At 35.7% G+C, this 19,640-nt stretch overlaps 1 protein-coding gene across 7 annotated transcripts in view; it reads right to left on the minus strand.

Annotated features, from left to right (window-relative positions):
- The window catches only part of AK9 (adenylate kinase 9), a 193,565-nt gene that overhangs the window by 122,357 nt on the left and 51,568 nt on the right, over nucleotides 1-19,640 (minus strand). For all 7 annotated transcript variants that reach the window (XM_077162638.1, XM_077162637.1, XM_077162635.1 and 4 more), the window contains 4 exons: nucleotides 11,461-11,605; nucleotides 6,070-6,171; nucleotides 5,870-5,977; nucleotides 3,037-3,120 (listed from right to left, as the gene is read on the minus strand). In XM_077162638.1, the coding sequence (XP_077018753.1) occupies nucleotides 3,037-3,120; nucleotides 5,870-5,977; nucleotides 6,070-6,171; nucleotides 11,461-11,605 (439 nt within the window). The remainder of the gene's footprint in view (nucleotides 1-3,036; nucleotides 3,121-5,869; nucleotides 5,978-6,069; nucleotides 6,172-11,460; nucleotides 11,606-19,640) is intronic.

Below are 19,640 nucleotides of genomic sequence, written 5' to 3' on the forward strand. Positions count from 1 at the left end.
AACTTAGGGTTAGGGTTAGGGTAGATAGTTGATTGAACACCTTAAGTACATGGAATTTTGTATAGGACGTGAGATTTTGTTGGTTTGTCCAGGTGATGCCCTGATGAATCCCAGAGTGATTTGATCAGTGAGTAGAAAAGTATTTGCAAAGTCCCCTTCGGGGAATGGTGAGAACAGGGGATATCTCAACTTCCCCAAGTTGAATTCTTGATATTCTCACAAGCAGTGTGGACAACCAAAGCTATAGGCTGAGCTCCCAGTCTTGAGGTTTGTTCATATGAAACTTAACCCCACAGGGGATAGGTCAAGCCTACTTAAAATTAGGCCTAAGAGTCATCCTAAGAGAACCTCTTTTGTTGCTCAGATGTGGCCTCTCTCTCCAGCCAACACAGCAAGCAAACTCACCACCCTCCCCCTGTCTACACAGGACATGACTCCCAGGGGTGTGGATCTTCCTGGCAACGTGGGACAGAAATCCCAGAATGAGCTGAGACTCAGCATCAAGGGATTGAGAAAAACTCTAGAATGAGCTGAGACCCAGATCAAGGGATTGAGAAAATCTTCTCAACAGAAAGGGGGAACAGTGAAATGCGACAAAGTATCAATGGCTGAGAGATTCCAAACAGAGCAGAGAGGTTATCCTGCAGGTTATTCTTATGCATTAAGTAGATATCACCTTGTTAACCAAGATGTAATGGAGAGTCTGGAGGGAACTGCCTGAAAATGTAGAGCTGTGTTCCAGTAGCCATGTTTCTTGAAGATGATTGTATAATGATACAGCTTTCACAATGTGACTGTGTGATTGTGAAAACCTTTTGTCTGATGCTCCTTTTATCTACCTTGTCAACTGATGAGTAGAACATATGGAATAAAAATAAATAATAGGGGGCAAATATTAAAATAAATTTAGTTTGAAATGCTAGTGATCAATGAAAGGGAGGCGTAAGGGGTATGGTATTTATAAATTTTTTTCTGTTTTTGTTTTATTTCTTTTTCTGAATAGATGCAAATGTTCCAAGAAATGATCATGATGATGAATATGCAACTATGTGATGATAATGTGAATTACTGAGTGTATGTGTTGGGAATGTTTGTGTTTCTTCCTTATAATTTTTTTTAATTAATAAAAAACTTAAAAAAAAAAGAGCTAGAGAAAAACATGGACAAAGAACTAAAGGAAATCAGGAAAATGAAAAGTTGAACACAAAGAGAGTACCAATAGAGAGAGGGAAATTATGAAAATGAAGCAAACAACTGAAGACTACAGGAATAGATTAAAAATTCCCCAGAGGGTTCAGGCAGATTGGAGTTAGCAGAAGAAAGAATCAGTGAACTTGAAGACAAGGCAACTGAAATAATCCAGTCTGAGGAGGTGAAGAAAGAAAGAATGAAGAAAAGTGAACAGAGCCCAAGGAACCTGTGGGACATCATCAAGCATACCAATATATACATGTGGGAATCCCAGAAGGAAAAGAAAGAGAGAAAAGGAGAGAACACATTAAGAAATAATGGCTGAAATGTTCTCAAATTTAATGAAAGACACAAATATAGACATCACTGTATTTGAAAGGCACTCAATGAATTCCAAACAGGATAAATCCAAATATCCCACACTGCAGCATATTATAATTAAACTTTCAAGTACCAAAGATAGAGAATCCTGAAAACTGTAAGAGAGAAGAAACTTGTCACTCAGCATGATTAAGTGCTGTTTTTTCATCAGAAACCAGGGAGGTAAGACGGATAACAGAAAGTGCTGAAAACAAATTCTTGCCAATCAAGACTTCGGTATCTGGCAAAACCATCCTTCAAAAATGAGGGAAAATTAAGACATTCCCAGATAAACAAAAGCTGAAGGAGTTTTTCATCACTAGTCTGGCCCAAGAAGAGATGCTAAAGAGAGTTCTGTAGGCTGAAAGGAAAGAACAATAGATAATAGATCAAATACAGATAACCAGTAAGTGTTATGACAGGGTCAATATAAATGCCAGTACTATGGTATTTTTGGTTTGGTAACTCCATTTTTTAATTCTTACAGGATCGAGAAGGCAAATGCACAAATGTAATGATAAATAAGTAATTTTGGACTCAATGTATAAACATGTAATTTGTGATAAGACGTATATAAAGATGCAGAGACAGGGGATATAAGAACACAGTTTGTGTATGCTATTTTAGTTAATCTGGTATCAAAGAAAAAGAGGTAATTATAGATTTAGGATGTCAAATTTAAGCTGCATGGTAACTGCAGAGAATATTTTAGAGGCTATCAAGCTTATGGAAACAGAAATTAAATTATAACATGTAGGGAGGATGGGAAGGCAGATTGAGTAATGGAAGGTGGTGAGGGTAGCACAACACTGTGAATATGATTAATCCCACTGGGTAGCATGCTTGAGAGTGGTTGAGATGGAAAATTCATGTTGTACATATGTTCCTAAAGTAAAAATAAAGAAAGAGCAACCAAAAAGACAGTGACAATTAAATGCGATATGTGATCCTGGATGGGTCTGACAAGAGAGGGAAAAAAATATCTCAAAGGACATTACTGGAACATATTTAAAAATTGGAATGTAGAGTGTAAGCTTCTCATCAATGTTAAATTTCTTGAACTTGCTAACTGCACTTAAGGCGGTTACATAAGTGAAAATCCTTGCTCTTAGGAAATGTTTATAGCTGTATTTAATGGTCAAATAACATGATGAATCTATACTCAAGTGTTCAGGAAATAGACAGGTGGTTAGATGGATAGATGGATGGACAGATGGATAGACAGAACAAAACAGCAAATGTGGCAAAGAGTTAAAATTGGCGGATCTGTGTATCTGGGGTGGGTGGATAGGGGTATGTTGAAGTTCTTTGTCTAGGGTTTGTATTATTCTTATTACTGTCCAGTAAGTTTAAAAATATTTTAGAATAAAAGTTTTTTTTTTAATCACACAGTTCTTCTAAATACCGAAGGAGGTTTTAAAAATTATATTTTATTATTATAGAACCACAATGTAAGAGAACCAAATTACCCAAATATTAATTTACCTTTTTGGTAATCCAACTGTAGATCTTGATTAGGGTCTTGAGACATTCTAAATGTGAACAAACTTTCAGGGGATTCTTTTTCATCTGTGAATGAAAAACACTGTTAACACTTAAAGAACCTAAAGAAAGATGCAGGTGGATTCTTATGGAAGATGGTGGTGTGGGCCCAGGGACTCAGGACTTATGTTCTCCAATTTTTATTAAAATAAAAACTATATCATTCAAATAGGTAAAAATCAACAGTGGAAAATAGAGTAATTTAACTTATAATGAACCAGGGCTAATTTAGTTTAATAAAATGCCTATGTAGCTACATTGAAAAAAATCAGTATTGCCCTTCCTGAGGTAACTCACATCTCCTGACTCTAAGGCGAAGGCTGTGCTTATCTCAGAGGCATGGGGCAGAAGGAGGGGGGGATATGTTGGCACCCTCCTGCAGTGGGGAGAAGTCTGATGCTTGCTTCTAACATGGACTGTGTCCTCAAAGAGGGAAAAGACAGGATGGGAGAGCAGGAGGGGTTCTCTGTGCATTGGTAGAGGAAACTCCACAGGACTGAGGGGCTCCTGTGATGAGGGCCGCAGTTTTATTTTGATGTATGGGAAAGGTGGGAGGGGTCCTGAGGAGAAGGCTGTGTGTGTGTGTGCGCGCGCGCATGCATGTGTATTTGCGGAGGAGGGGTGCCACACATGAGTTTCTGACAGTGCCCAGTGCAATTTCTTCTAGGCTTGACATAAACACCAGCAAGCCCACGTCTTTCTGAATCAACAGGAGGAAACAATCAAAAAATTTGTTATGCATTATACAAAAAAGTACTTACAAGTGCATTTTAAAACTAAACACAAAACGCTTGAACAAATAATTTTAAAAAAAGAACAGAACTTAAATATGTATTAAATTTCTGATTAAGGGGAAAATTTTTAAAGCTAAAAAGTAATTTAAAAAGTCAATAAATGAAAAGTAATCATTTGATTATAAAAATTTGAAAGATACATCTACTTCAAAAATAGAAAGCCAACTAAAAAGACAACTTAATGTGGAAAAAAATATGAAAAATAAAAGATTAATATATGCTTTTTATAGAGACGATATAATTGATATAATTTAGAAAAATAGGAAAAGGCAAAAATGGCCACCTCAGAAAAGAAAAAAGATAAAGAGTTAATGAATATTAAAATATTAAACTTAATAATCAAGCAACTAAAAATTAAAATAATATTTAAAGAGAGAAAACATGAGGAAAGAACGGCATGTACTTTGTATATTGCCGAGGGAAATGTAATCTAGAACAACTTTTACGCAAAGCACTTTGTCTCTGTCTATAGCTTTGTGCTCATTAATTAGTAATTTCACTATGTCAACATGCAGACAAAGCTTTTTGTAAAAAAATCATTGAAGCATTATTTACAGGAGCAAAAAAACAAAACTAACTCAAATTTCCAACATAAAGAACTCGTTAAATCAATAGGCTGAGCCCTTTATCTTGGGCTCTGCTCCTATGAAATGTATTCCCTGCAAAGGATAGGCTAAGCCTACTTAAATTAGTCCTAAGAGTCACCCCCAGAGAACCTCTTTTGTTGCTCAGATGTGGCCTCTCTCTCTCTAAGCCAACTCAGCAGGTGAACTCACTGCCTTCCCTCCTCCGTGGGACATGACTCCAGGGGTATAAATCTCCCTGGCAACATGGGACAGAAAGCCTGGGATAAGCCGAGACCTGGCATTAAGAGATTGAGAAAGCCTTCTTGACCGAAAGGGGGAAAAGAGAAGTGAGACAAAATAAAATTTCAGTGGCTGAGAGATTTCAAAGTTGAGAGAGTATCTTAAAGGTTATTCTTATGCATTATATAGATAAGGGTGTATTGGAGTGACTGGAGGGAAGTACCTGAAACTGTTGAGCTGTGTTGCAGTAGCCTAGATTCTTGAAGACGACTGTATAAAGATATAAGGTTCATAATGTGACTGTGTGATTGTGAAAGCCTTGTGTCTGATGCTTCTTATATCCAGGGTATGGAAAAATGAGCAAAAACTATGGATAAAATAAAGGAATAATAGGGGTGACAAATGGTAAAATAAATTGGGTAGATGGGAACACTAGTGGTCAATAAGAGGGAGGAGTAAGATGTATGGTATGTATGAGTTTTTTCTTTTTTCTTTTTATTTCTTTTTCTGGAGTAATACAAACGTTCCAAAAAATGATCATGGTGATGAGTACACAACTATGTGATGATATTGTGAGCCACTGATTGTATACCATGTATAGAAAACATGTGTTGTGAAGATTTCTCAATTTAAAAAATTAAAAAGAAAAAAAACTTGTTAAAGCTATTGCCTATAAATAGTGAAATCTGTGCAATAATTTGAAAGGAAAGCTAAAATATTTCCTAATGAAGCAAGGTAATTAAATGTTACACTGTAGTCAAAAAATGTAAAAACAGTATATACTATATGCACTTAATTATGAACAAATCTGAAGGGAAAAATTTTTATGGACACATAACTAAATGATAAAATTTCATAGTTAAAACTTGTGGTTTCTGCTGCTCCAATTCAAGCACATTAAAGGGAACAGGGAGTTTTAAAGAAATAATTTCAGATTATATGATAATGACTGAATCATACTTGAAAACATTAAAAAAATAGTCTTTGGGCTCAAATTGTGTTTGACTCGCCATTTTATATGTTTTCTTCTTCATTCTAGTAAATATTTCTGTTCTTTGGCTATTTCATTTAATCCATAAGAGAGAAGTTGGCTTTCTTCTTTAGGTTCCCGTTTTTTGGAGTGCAATTTTCAAATATGAAATAAAGGGAGATAAGACCCATAAGCATTTTGATTACCATCTTCATCACGTTTAGTAGCTTTATCCCCAGATACTTCTTCTGACTTCATCTTGGCTTCTTCAGTATCTTCTAAAGGGATATCTTTTTGGAATTCTTGAATGTCCACTGCAGTGAAAGAATAATATGCTTTATCTATCAGCTAATCTATTTATATTGGGAAAGATATGGCTAATAACATCAGCAATATATTTCTTTACCGTTCTCATCAACTGAAGATTGCAACTCATCTGAGCTTTTATGTACTTCAATTGGGTCCTCCTTAGCCTTATTTTTTTCAAATTCTCTTAAAGCTGATTCGACTGAAAGAAAATAATTGGTTGCGTTAGCAAAAGGTAGTTGGGGTTGGGGAACAAGTATAGTGATTAAAAGTTCCTGCTTTAAAGTCAGACAGACTTGGGTTTGTGCTCTGACTAAAGCACTTAAAAGTTGGGTGGCTTTGGCAAATTACTTCATCACTCTGCCTTAATTTTTAAAAAATATTTTATTGAGAAATATCCACACATGTACAATCCAACTATATTATACAATTAATGGCTTACAATATCATCACATAGTTACGTATTTTTCACCGTGATCATTTTTAGAACATTTGCATCACTCCAGAAAAGAAAGAAAAAGAAAAAAGAAACTCACACATCCTATCTGCCTTATCCTTCCCTCTTATGGGCCCACAGTATTTCAATCTACCAAATTTTTACCCTTTATCTCCCCCTATTATTTATTTGTTTTTCATCCTTTTTTCTTTTACTCATCTATCCGTACCCTGGACAAAAGGAGCATCAGACACAAGGTTTTCACAATCACATGGTCACACTGTAAAAGCTATATAGTTATATAGTCATCTCCAAGAATCAAGGCTACTGGAATATGATTCAACAGTTCAGATACTTTCCTCTAGCCACTCTAATACACCATAAACTTCCCCCTATGTGGGGCATGACTCCCAGGAATGGAAAATTAAACTAAAAAAGGATACTGTTCTAGTTTGCAAGCTGCCAGAATATGATATACTAGAAACTGAATGGCTTTTAAAAGGGGGAATTTATTAAATTGCTGGTTTACAGTTCTAAGGCCATGAAAATGTTCAAATTAAAGCAAGTCTATAGAAATGTCCAATCTAAGGCATCCAGGGAAAGATACCTTGGTTCAAGAAGGCTGATGACATTCAGGGTCTCTCTCTCAACTGGAAAGGCACATGGCAAACATGGTGACATCTGCCAGCTTTCTCTCCAGGCTTCTTGTTTCATGACGTTCCCCCAGAGGCATTTTCATCTCCAAAGGTCTCTGGCTGCATGGGCTCTTGTGGTTCTCACAGCTCTTAAGTTTTTTCTAAAATGGTTCCTCTTTTAAAGGATTCTAGTAAACTAATCAAGACCCACCTGGAATGGGTGGAGTCACTTCTCTCTCTAATCAAAGGTTAATACCCACAATTGGGTGTGTCACATTTCCTTGGAGATAACCTAATCACGTTTTCAACCTACAGTACTGAATAGGGATTAAAAGAAACAGCTGTGAAGATGGATCAAGATTAAAACATGGCTTTCCTACAGTACATAATCCTTTCAAACTGGCACAGATAGCTATATAATGTGTAATAATAACCTCCCATTTCTGAAATCTCTCAGTCACTGAGAGCTTATTTTGTCTCATTTCTCTCTTCCCCCTTTTGGTTAAGAAAGCTTCCTCATTTCGATGATGTAGGGTCCCAGCCTATTCCTGGGAGTCAGGTCCCATGCTGCCAGGGAGATTTCCAACCCTGAGAGTCATGTCCCACGTAGGGGGAAGGGCAGTGAATTCACCTGCCAAGTTGACTTAGAGAGAGAGGCTATATCTGAGCTACAAAAGCAGCTCTCTTGGGGGTGACTCTTAAGCATAATTATCAGTAGCTTAGCCTCTCCTTTGCAGAAATAAGTTTCATAGGGGCGAGCCCCAAGCAAAGAGGGTTGTTTATGAATTGGTTGTCCCCACTGCTTGTGAGAGTATCAGGAATTCCCCAGGACTTTGTAAATACTTTATTATTCTCTGACCAAATTACCCTGGGATATATCGGGGTATCTTACTAACCTGTACAAACCAACAAGATCTCATGACCTACTCAAGAATCCATGTAATTATGGTGTTCAAGTAGACTAATCATACAAGTTAAATAATATAAAGTGCTACCCAAAATACAAATTTTGCACCAAACAAAAATCTCTCCCTTTGGTCTTGCATAGAGGTTAAAGTTTGAAAATATAGGCCATATCATCCTTTACCAAGGATTCTGATTTACCTTAGTCCTATCCAGATCAGCCTCATTTGTATCTCTAGATGAAGTCTGATCCGTTTTTCAGTTTTTTAAAAAGTTGCTGAATGAGGTAATGCTGACTTTCATAGCTTCAGAGCTCTAACTCTTGAGTCTCAGGTATCACATAAATACCCAAAGTTTCAGGATACTATCAGCTTATATACAAATAGCTCAGTATCTCAGAATTTAAAATATAAATTAGAACTCCTAAATATATGTGACTGCTATAAGAGTTTACAATCTAGGACCCTTTACTGTAGGCCCCAACCTGATAGCCCATGCTCTCTGCTTCAATTCTCCAAGTTTGTATACTATAATCTATATGAGTGGGGCATGATAATACTTTTCTTTTTGTTTCTGACATTTTATTCAGCATACTATCCTTAAGATTCATTCACCTAGTTGCATGCCTCATAACTTCATTCCTTCTTGCAGCTGTTCAGTAGTCCATTGTACATAAACACCACAGTTCCCCCTTCCATTCCTCATTTGTTATACCCTTAGGCCACCTTCATCCATTGCAAATCACAAATACTGCTGCCATAAACACCAGTGTGCAAATGTCCATTCGTGTCTCAGTTCCTCCAGGTATATACTGAGCAATGGGGTTGCAAGATCATATGGCAACCCCACCCCTAACCTCCTCTGGAACCACCACACTGCCCTCCAGAGGGGCTGCACCTCTCAACTTCCCTACTGACAGTGAATAGGTACATCTCTTTCTTCACATTTTCTCTAGCACTTTGTTTTTCTCTGTTCTTTTTTTTTTTTTTCCTGGGCAGGCACTGGGAATTGAACTGGGTCTCCAGTATGGCAGGCAAGAACTCTGCTTGCTGAGCTATCATGGCCCACCCTCTCTGTTCATTTTTAACCAATTTTATTTGCATATCATACAATGCAACCTAGTAAACAGACATGACTTTGTCACCATAATCTACATGATGACATTTCTTTTTCTTTTGCAAATAATCCATATCTCTCTCCCATGCCCTCTGCTTGTTGACATTTAGTTTTGGCCTAATGCCTTTGTTGCATTCAGTGGAAGCATACTACAATGTTACTATTGACTACAGAGCCTAGCTTGCATTGATTGTATCCTCCTGTATGCCATCCATTTTCATCCCCTTTCTGCCTTCATTTTTAGTGGCCAAAATGAGAATCATAAAACTTGAAGCATTGTTGCATGGATTAAATGAGATAATTAATGTTAACATTTAACTTGGAAAATGCTTGGCACATAGGAAGCCTATTCCATGCTGGATGCCATCATCTGTACTATTAAAGATTTTTTACATTGAAAAAAAAAACCCTTAATATTCTATATTGACAAAGTTTTCTTAAAAATCTACCAAAAAAGTTCTAATTTTTTTTTTATTTAAAAAGGATTAACCCTGTGGTCGGGTTTAGAAGAATTAGTGAATTTGAGAAAGAAAAGAAAGAAGCTTTTGAGTTTGCAGGATATGAGAGAGAGCATTTATTTCTATAGGCCAGTAGGATAAGGCAATTTATGGAAAGCTTTAAAAATCCATGATTCCATGCCATAATGGGATGTGAAAGGAATCACTACAGATTCTAAGAAATAACATGGAGTCCAGCTAATTTTCCTTCTTGAGCCTGGTCTCGGTCAAATGTACAGTCATTAGAAAGGTCTTCCCTTGTCATCTATCAATCCAGCAACAAGCTTCAGCCATTGCCTACCCTATATTTTCTCCTAGGTATTCACCTGTTTTTTTCCTCTCTATGGACCATTAAAATGTTAGCACCTCTGTATCCCTAGTGCGTATAATCTAGTCTAACACAAAATAGATGCTCAAGTAATTGTTGAATGAATTAATGAATTCATCTTATTCAGTCTTTAAAACTCAGGTTAATAACAAGTAATCTTAATAGTCTGGGTCAATATTTCTCAAATTTTAGTTTACGAGTGGTATATGAGTGTTTAAAAAATTTTTGGTTTTAATTTTGAAGATAATCTACAAAATATACAAATTCATTCTGGATTATCTGTATGACCATTTGGATGCTATGCAGTTTCAGTGCTGATCCTTTTAAAAAAAATCTCTGACACCATGTTGGACTCTTCTGCTTTTTACAAACTAGTGAAAAAGAAGAGAGGCAAATGTATTTGGCAAATACTGCATTCTTATCTAGCAAAAACTCAATTTTGCCATGCTGCAAACCTGGTAAAATGCCTAAGACATAGCAAGCATTCTTTTTATAGAATATATGAAAAAATAACCAGGAAAAACTTTAAAACAAAACATTTGAAGTGATCTTGCATTACACAATTAAAATGCATCATAAAGCTTTAATAGTTACATTCTCTACTACTGACATAATATAGAGAAAGATCAATAGAATAGACATTTCAGAAGTTGAGATTAAAATAAAGTTGGCATGTCAAATCTCCAGTAAAATTATGGATAACTTACTAGTAAATGTTCTTGGAAACTGGTTCATCAATTGGTAAAATAAATAAATTCAGATTCCTATCTCCTAACATTTACTGTAATGATTTCGTTTTAATTAGAAATAAACATTATTTTAAAATCAGTGAATACAAATTTGCATATTCCATAGGATCACGATCAATCATCAAAAATATGAACAGAAAAACAGACGATGTGGAGACTGTACCAAATTCTTAACAGTGGATATCTCTGGGACATAGAAGCATAAGTGACTTTTTCTTTCACATGCTTCTTCCAATTTTCTGTGATCATTGAAAGACATGGAGGATAAGAGAACAGGCATTGATTTGAATCCCAATCCTTGGTAGCTCTCAACTGTAGGCAAACTTTATAACTTCTCTGAGCCTCAGTTATTCATCCACTAGAACTGGAGATAAAATACCTACCTCATGGACCTGATATGAGGATTAAATAGGATAATGCATGAAATGCACTTAGAATAGCTTCTCACATAGTAAATGCTAAAGAAGTATTAGCTATGATTACTTTTATAATGAGAAAAACTTTATTAGTTTGGGGTCCCTGACACTACACAAGAGTCAGGTGGATTATTGTAGTCATTGTAATGACTTGGTGTTGGCAAAGGTATAAATATTAGTCAAACAGTCTCTACCCAATAAGCAGACCCAAAGAAGTAAAGCAACCCAAATTTGGAAGCTTCCTCTGATTCCTTTCCTTAGAGGTCTAGAATTGAGATTTTCCCTTTGTCTATGGATCAGGTATCTGCATATTCATTCCTCTAACCATTGATTAAGAGAGGCTACAACGTGCAAGGTGCTGGGTCTTGTTTACCTCGACTTAAAACACATTTTTTTAAAAAGATGGCTCACCTTGTCTTTTAGCTTGTTGTTCTGTGAGAAGTCTTTCTGTCACAGCTTTAATAGCTGCTTCAGTTGCTTCAGTTATTGTATTTTCAATTAATGTTTTAAGGGCTTTATCAAAACGAGGTTGAACAAGTTTGGCATAGTCAATTACCTGCAAAGAATATTTGAGAAAACCAACACAATCACAAATTACTGTGAATTTTAAAAACATTGTTCATATATATATATATTTATTTATTTATAGAAAAATATTAATTCCAAAAAATAAAAATGCTGCTCTAGGGACCTTTGGAATGATGTTATCTTCAGAACTTGCTGATCTTTAAGTCCTTGCTTTCATAGAAACTCAGTCATAGTTTCCATATAAGATATATATGCATATTTACAGATCATGTAAGATACAGGTTACACAGTGGTTTGTTTGGTTGTTTTTTTTTGGGGGGGGGGTGCATGGTCTGGGAATCAAACCCAGGTCTCCCGCATGGAAGGTGAGCATTCTACCACTGAACCACTCGTGCACCCCAGGTTACAGTTTTTTAAGATCAGCTTTGTATGTATAATTTACATTAAATAAAAGGCGCCCATTGTAAGTAAGCAATTAAAAAAATTTTTTTGTTAGAGAAGTCGTAGGTTTACATAAATGTGTTGCATAAAATATATAAAATACAGAGTTCCCATATAACACCCTATTATTAACACCATGTATTAGTGTGGTACATATGCTATAATTCATGAAAGTACATTTTTATAATTTTACTATTAACTAAAGACCACAATTTACAATAGTGTTCGCGATGTTGTGCAGTTTTATTGAATTTTTACAAATACATACATACAAAAACCACATTCAAGATATACAGTAGCTCTGTCACCACAGAATATACCCTTACCCCACTTTATAGTCAGCTACCTTCCTCACCTCACTTTCATCCCTGGCAATCACTTTCAGTTTTCTGTCGCTATAGATTAGGCTGCTTTTTCTAGAATTTCACATAATTTGAATTATACAGTATGTAATCTTTTTCAGTTTTTTCCTGTTAGCTTAATATTTTTGAGATTCATCACTGTCACTTTATTAGTAATCTGCTCCTTTTTATTATTGAGTAGTGTTTCATTGTGTGAATATACCACAGTTTTTTATACATTTGGGTTGTTTCCAGTTTTGGGCTATTATGAATAAGAACTGATGAACATTTGTGCACATCTTTGTGGACACAGGTTTTCATTTCTCTTGGGTAAATATCTATGGATAGAATCAATATGTTACATGGTAAATATATATTTGACTTTATAATAAACTGTCAAACTATTTTCCAAAGTGGCTGTGTTATTACATTCTTACCAGCAACATAGGAGAGTTTTAGTTGCTCTGCAACCTCACCAGTACTTGGTTTTGTGAATCTTTTCAATTTTAGCCATTCTAGAGGGAGTGAAGAAGTTTCTCATTGTAGTTTCAAGTTACATTTGTCCTAATCAATTTTGAAGTTCTTTTTCTGTGCTTGTTGGTCATTTACATAGCTTCTTTTTTGAAATGTAAATTCAAATTTTTGCCTATATTTTTAAAACTGGGTAAGAATTGTTATATTTTTAAAACTGGGTTAGAATTGTTATATATTCTGAATACAAGACCTCTGTCAGGTATATTATACACTTTCTAACATTCTTCTTTTCCTGTAATATGCTTATATATTACTTCACTCCATGCCAGTAAATACATATCTACATAATTTTTAATGGTTACACATGAATGTGTTATAACTTATTTAACTACAATACCAACACTGTATTTTAGACATACATGTTTTTTATAAATTATGCTATGATGAACACAATGGTGCCTACATCTTTGTCTGACAATTTATTTAGGAATTGACAGTTCAAAGGATAAATATTGTTTATAGGCTTATATATCTACTTCCAATTGCTATCCCTCAAAGTTATAATCTTATCAGCAGTATATGAGTGTGCACTTTCCCCCATCCTGGCCATAAACAATATTGGGTGTTAATTATAATTTTTAAACTCTAAGAGTGAGATTGACATATCGCATTATTATTTTTTCATTTCTTTGTTAGGGAGGTGATATCACTTTTATCATGTTTTATGGCTATTTGTATATACCATTTTGTGAATTGCCTATTTAACATTTTTTCCTATTGGGACTTCATTTGTGTATTGATTTGTAGGAATTATTTAGATTTGAAAATTATCATTCCTTTGACACACAATGTGATGGTTTTAAAATATGTCCATAAATTCTTTGATATACATTCCTTCAAAAGGTAGAACCTAATTCGCCTACTCTTGAGAGTGGAAAAGATTTAGTGACTTGCCTTAAATGAACCGAGTATGGTAAAAGTGACAGGTGTGATTTTCGAAACCAAGCCATAAAAGACATTTTTATGTGGCTTCCTCCTTGGATCACTCTCTTTGGGGAAAGCCAGCTGCTATGTCATGAAGATACACAGGCAGCCCTAGGGAGAGATCTATGTGGTAAGGGCCTAAAGCCTTGCTCAGGTGAGTGAGCCATCTTCCAGCCCCAGTCAGGCCTTCAGATGATTGCAGCCCTGGCCCGCCATTTTGACTACACTCTCATGAGAGAGCCTGAGATTGAACCCACTGGTTAAACCGCTCCTGAATTCCTGACCCAGAGAAACTGCATGAGATAATAAACACCTGTTGCTGTTTCAAGATGCTAAGTTTTGGGGTAATTTCCTATGCAACAGTAGACAACTAAAACACATATATTGCAAATACACCCTCAATTAAAAAAATCATTTGTGGTGTTTTCCTCTATGTACTATATTTCTTCTAGTACTTTTTGCAGTTCAACTTTTACATTTAAATCATTTGGAATTTACCTGGATACAACATTTTTTCCCCTAAGTAATGAACCACTTAGGAGTCTTAGACGCACACATACACACGCACACACACACATACATGTCTACCACAGCCCTCTGCTACTCCTAAAAGTGTTAGATAGTCCTTTTTTTGTTAGAATAATATGAGTTGTTAATGTTATTATGCTTATACAATAATTATTCATGGAAAAATTATGTAGGATATTTTAATTATGTTATTTCTTTGCAGATTTTTGGCTTGCTATGACCCTAGCAATAATTCCCAAATTCTTCATCAAAAGTATACATTTCCTCTTGATACATTTGAATACACCAGATTTTATTTTCTTCCTGGAGACACCTCTTTTGCAGTCTTCTGCACTCCTGCCCCAAACTGGATTGGCTGTTTTCTAGGCTTCCTAGGCTTGCAGAACAACTCTCATGGGTTCTTCCTTCTCCATTCTCCTGGGATTTCCCTCTCCTTTCTCCTGTAATGGATCCTCTTTTTTGTCTAGGTCTCATGTCTCCTTCTGCATTTTGAAGGAGCACATCCTCTAACAGCTTTCTGAAAATGAATGTATGGAGGATAAATTTTTTCAGATCCTTCATGACTTCAAATACCTTCGTTTTACCATCACACTTGGTTTGATCAGATAGAATTCTAGGCTATAAATCACTGCCCCAAACAATTGTCTTTCAGCTTCCAGTGTTGCAGTTGAGAAAATCTATGCTATTTGGATTCCCAGTCTTTTGCATGAAACCTACTTTTGCTCTCTGGGGCCATACCCTCAGGGTTCTGTAATTTCAAATGATGTGCCTCACTATGGGTCTTTTTTCACCCATTTTGGGCATTCAGTGGGTTCTTAAAATCTGGAAACATTTCCTTCAATTTTGGGAAATTTTCTGCAGTTGTTTCTTTGAAAATATTATCTTCTTTGCTCTATCTTTTTGAAATTCTTGTTATTTGGATGATGGACATTCTAGACCAACCTTATAGTTTCTTTCTGCTTCTCTTCTCTTTTCCATTTTGTACTACTTACCAGGATATAACTTTTTTCAACCTTTTATTGAACTTTTCTTTCATCATCATAATTTTAAATCCCCCTTTTGTTTTTTGAATGCTCTCATTTTTTTAGTATCCTGTTTTAGTTTCTCATTTCAAGAATACTCATAATTTCCAGAGGATATTACTAGCTAAAGCTTCATTCACATTGGTATGGTCTGTTAACCGCTCAAGTGCTCTAGCTTGGTAATATCACTATGAAATGTTCAGCTGTCAGTACTGGAAGGTCTGAAAATGATATTTTGCATCACTTTTTAAAGATATTTTCACTTGATATATACTCCTAGGATGACAGTTTTTCATTCAGTCGTTAAAAGTTATTGTTTCCTAGCTGCTTTTGATAAGTCAGCCATCACCTGTATTATTGTTTTCTTGTATTTAGCGTGTTATTTTTTTCCTGCGGCTATCATTTTTAGCAGTTGACTATGATGAGCCTAAGTGTGGTTTGCTTTGTATATATTCCACTGGGGGAGCTGAGCTTCTTGGATCTATAAGTTGGCCTTTGCATGTTGTTTTTTTAATTTGAACAATGTTGGCATCTATATCTTCAAGTATTTTTTTTTTCCTGTCACATTCTCACTCTGTTCTCCTTCTGGACTCCATTGACATGTATGTTAGACTATTTAATATTGTCGCACAGTTCCCTGAAGCTCTGTTCATTCATTTTCTTTTTTTTAAGCACAATTTCTCTGTTATTTTTCTCTGAGGCCTTGGTGACATTTCTTTAAAAAAAGATGTGAGTAGTAGCTTTAAAAATATGCCTTTTAACAATAAGCAAGGCACATAAGGATAAATATTGTGTGATGTCACTCATAAGAGTTCTCTAGAAATAGCAAATTCTCAGAGACAGAAAGTAGATTAGAGGTTACCAAGGCATGGGAGTGAAGGGCAAGGGGGAGTGTATGTTTGGTGGATATAGAGATAAGTTATTAAAATAAAAAATATATATATTCCTTTCACATTCTTCATGCTACTATAAAAAGTCATCCTTATCTTCCTTAATAATTCTTATCAGACTTTCCAAGAGGAGATTGCTATTACCAAATGCCAAAAGCAGCTTGTAAAGGAGAAAGGGTGCAGCAAGGGTGGGAAATGCACAAATAATTTCTTTTCATAATTATAAAGGAAAGAGAGAAAATGAACAAGGGATAAAAATAAATGTGTTAAAATCAGCTTCATAGAGAGTGATTTATATATTGACAGGCCTCCCTATCAACTATAATCCCCAGTGATTTTTAAAATTAATTAATTAATTTATTAATCTAAAAAAAATTTAACAAATGAACTAAAACATGAACATGTGATCATTCCGTTCAACATATATAATCAGTAATTCACAATATCATCACTTAGTTGCATATTCATAATTTCTTAGAACATTTGCATCAATTCAGAAAAAGAAATAAAAAGACAACAGAAAAAGAAATCAAATGAAACCAGAAAAAAAAAGATTATACATACCATACCCCATACCCCTTGCTTTCATTGATCACTAGCATTTCAAACTAAATTTATTTTAACATTTGTTCCCATTATTTATTTTTATTCCATATGTTCTACTCCTTTGTTGACAAGGTAGATAAAAGGAGCATCAGACACAAGGTTTTCACAATCACACAGTCACATTGTGAAAGCAATATCATTATTCAATCATCATCAAGAAACATGGCTACTGGAACACAGCTCTATATTTTCAGGCAGTTCCCTCCAGCTTCTCCATTACATCTTGAATTACAAGGTGATATCTACTTAATGCGAAAGAATAATCTCCAGGATAACCTCTCATCTCTGTTTGGAATCTCTCAGCCATTGACATTTTGTCTCATTTCACTCTTCCCCCTTTTGGTCGAGAAGGTTTTCTTAAACCCTTGATGCTGAGTCTCAGCTCATTCTAGGGTTTTTCCTCAATCCCTTAATGCTGAGTCTCAGCTCATTCTAGGATTTCTGTCCCACATTGCCAGGAAGGTCCACACCCCTGGGAGTCATGTCCCATGTAGACAGGGGGAGGGTGGTGAGTTTGCTTGTGTTGGCTGGAGAGAGAGGCCACATCTGAGCAACAAAAGAGGCTCTCTTGGGGGTGATTCTTAGGCCTAAATTTTAAGTAGACTCGACCTATCCTTTATGGGGTTAAGTTTCATATGAACAAACCCCAAGATTGGGGGCTCAGCCTTGGTTGTCCACACTGCTTGTGAGAATATCAAGTATTCAACTTGGGGAAGTTGAATTTCTCCCTGTTCTCACTATTCCCCGAAGGGGACTTTGGAAATACTTTTCTACTCACTGATTGAATCACTCTGGGATTCATCCGGGCATCACTCTGGACAAACCAACAAAATCTCATGTCCTACCCAAAATTCCAAGTACTTATGGTGTTCAATCAAGCAATCTACAGAAATTCTATTAGGAAATGCACTAGTGAAAATATAAATTTTGTACCAAATAAACATTTTTTGCTTTAGTCTCACACATAAGGTGAAATTTTAAAATATTAATTACCATCTATTTTCAGCACCCTGCAGTAATGACATTCCTTTGTTCTTCTTCATGCACAAACATTTTAAAAATTTGTACATTTAGTGACTATTATTATACATTCTAGGCATTCTTAGATTATGCCATCTCAATCTTTAACGTCTATCTTTCTTTCTGTTTTCATTTATGCCCCCAGCCCTCCTCCCTCTATCATTCTCACATGCAGCTTCATTCAGTGTTTTAACATAATTGTATTAAAGTTAGGTAGTATTGTGCTGTCCATTTCTGAGTTTTTATATTCAGTCCTGTTGTACAGTCTGTATCCCTTCAGCTCCAATTACCCAATATCTTACCCTTTTTCTATCTCCTGATGCTCTCTGTTACCAACGAAATATGCCAAGTTTATTCACTAATGTCGGTTCATATCAGTGAGACCATACAGTATTTGTCCTTTAGTTTTTGGCTAGTCTCACTCAGCATAATGTCCTCAAGCTCCATCCATGTTGTTACATACTTCATAACTTTATTCTGTCTTAAAGCTGCATAATATTCCATTGTATGTATACACCACAGTTTTTTTAGCCACTCGTCTGTTGATGGACATTTTGGCTGTTTCCATCTCTTTGCAGTTGTAAATAATGCTGCTATAAACATTGGTGTGCAAATGTCTGTTTGTGCCTTTCCCCTTACGTCCTTTGAGTAGATACGTAGCAATGGTATTGCCCGGTCATATGGCAATTCTATATTCAGCTTTTTTCAGGAACCACCAAACTGCCTTCCACAGCAGTTGCACCATTTGACATTGCCACCAAAAGTGAATAAGTGTGCCTCTTTCTCCACATCCTCTCCAGCACTTGTTATTTTCTGTTTTGTTGATAATGGGCATTCTGGTGGGTGTGAGATGAAATCTCATTGTGGTTTTGATTTGCATTTCTCTAATGGCCAGGGAAGTTGAGTATCTCTTCATGTGCCTTTTGGCCATTTGTATTTCCTCTTCTGAGAAGTGTCTGTTCAAGTCTTTTCCCCATTTTGTGATTGCATTGGCTGTCTTTTTGTTGTTGAGTTGAACAATCTCTTTATAAATTCTGGATACTAGACCTTTATCTGATATGTCATTTCCAAATATTGTCTCCCATTGTGTAGGCTGTCTTTTTACTTTCTTGATGAAGTTCTTTGATGCACAAAAGTGTTTAATTTTTGAGGAGTTCCCATCTTTCTTTCTTTCTTCAGTGCTCTTGCTTTGGGTGTAAGGTCTATAAAGCCGCCTCAAAGTACAAGATTTATAAGCTATTTCCCTACATTTTCTTCTAACTGTTTTATGGTCTTAGACCTAATATTTAGGTCTTTGATCCATTTTGAGTTAACTTTTGTATAGGCTGTGAGATATTGGGTCCTCTTTCATTCTTTTGCATATGGATATCCAGTTCTCTAGGCACCATTTATTGAAGAGACTGGTCCCAGGTGAGTTGGCTTGACTGCCTTATCAAAGATCAATTGTCCATAGATGAGAGGGTCTATATGTGAACACTCTATTCGATTCCATTGGTCAATATATCTATCTTTATGCCAGTACCATGCCATTTTGACCACTGTGGCTTCATAATATGCCTTAAAGTTAGGCAGTGTCAGACCTCCGACTTCATTTTTTTTCCTCAGGATACTTTTAGCTATTGGGGGCACCCTGTCCCTCCATATAAATTTGCTTATTGGTTTTTCTATTTCTGAAAAGTAAGTTGTTGGGATTTTGATTGGTATTACATTGATTCTGTGAATCAATTTAGGTATAATTGACATCTTAACTATATTTA

The sequence above is a fragment of the Tamandua tetradactyla genome, chromosome 5 (genome assembly GCF_023851605.1).
Source record: "Tamandua tetradactyla isolate mTamTet1 chromosome 5, mTamTet1.pri, whole genome shotgun sequence".
Lineage (NCBI taxonomy): Eukaryota > Metazoa > Chordata > Mammalia > Pilosa > Myrmecophagidae > Tamandua > Tamandua tetradactyla.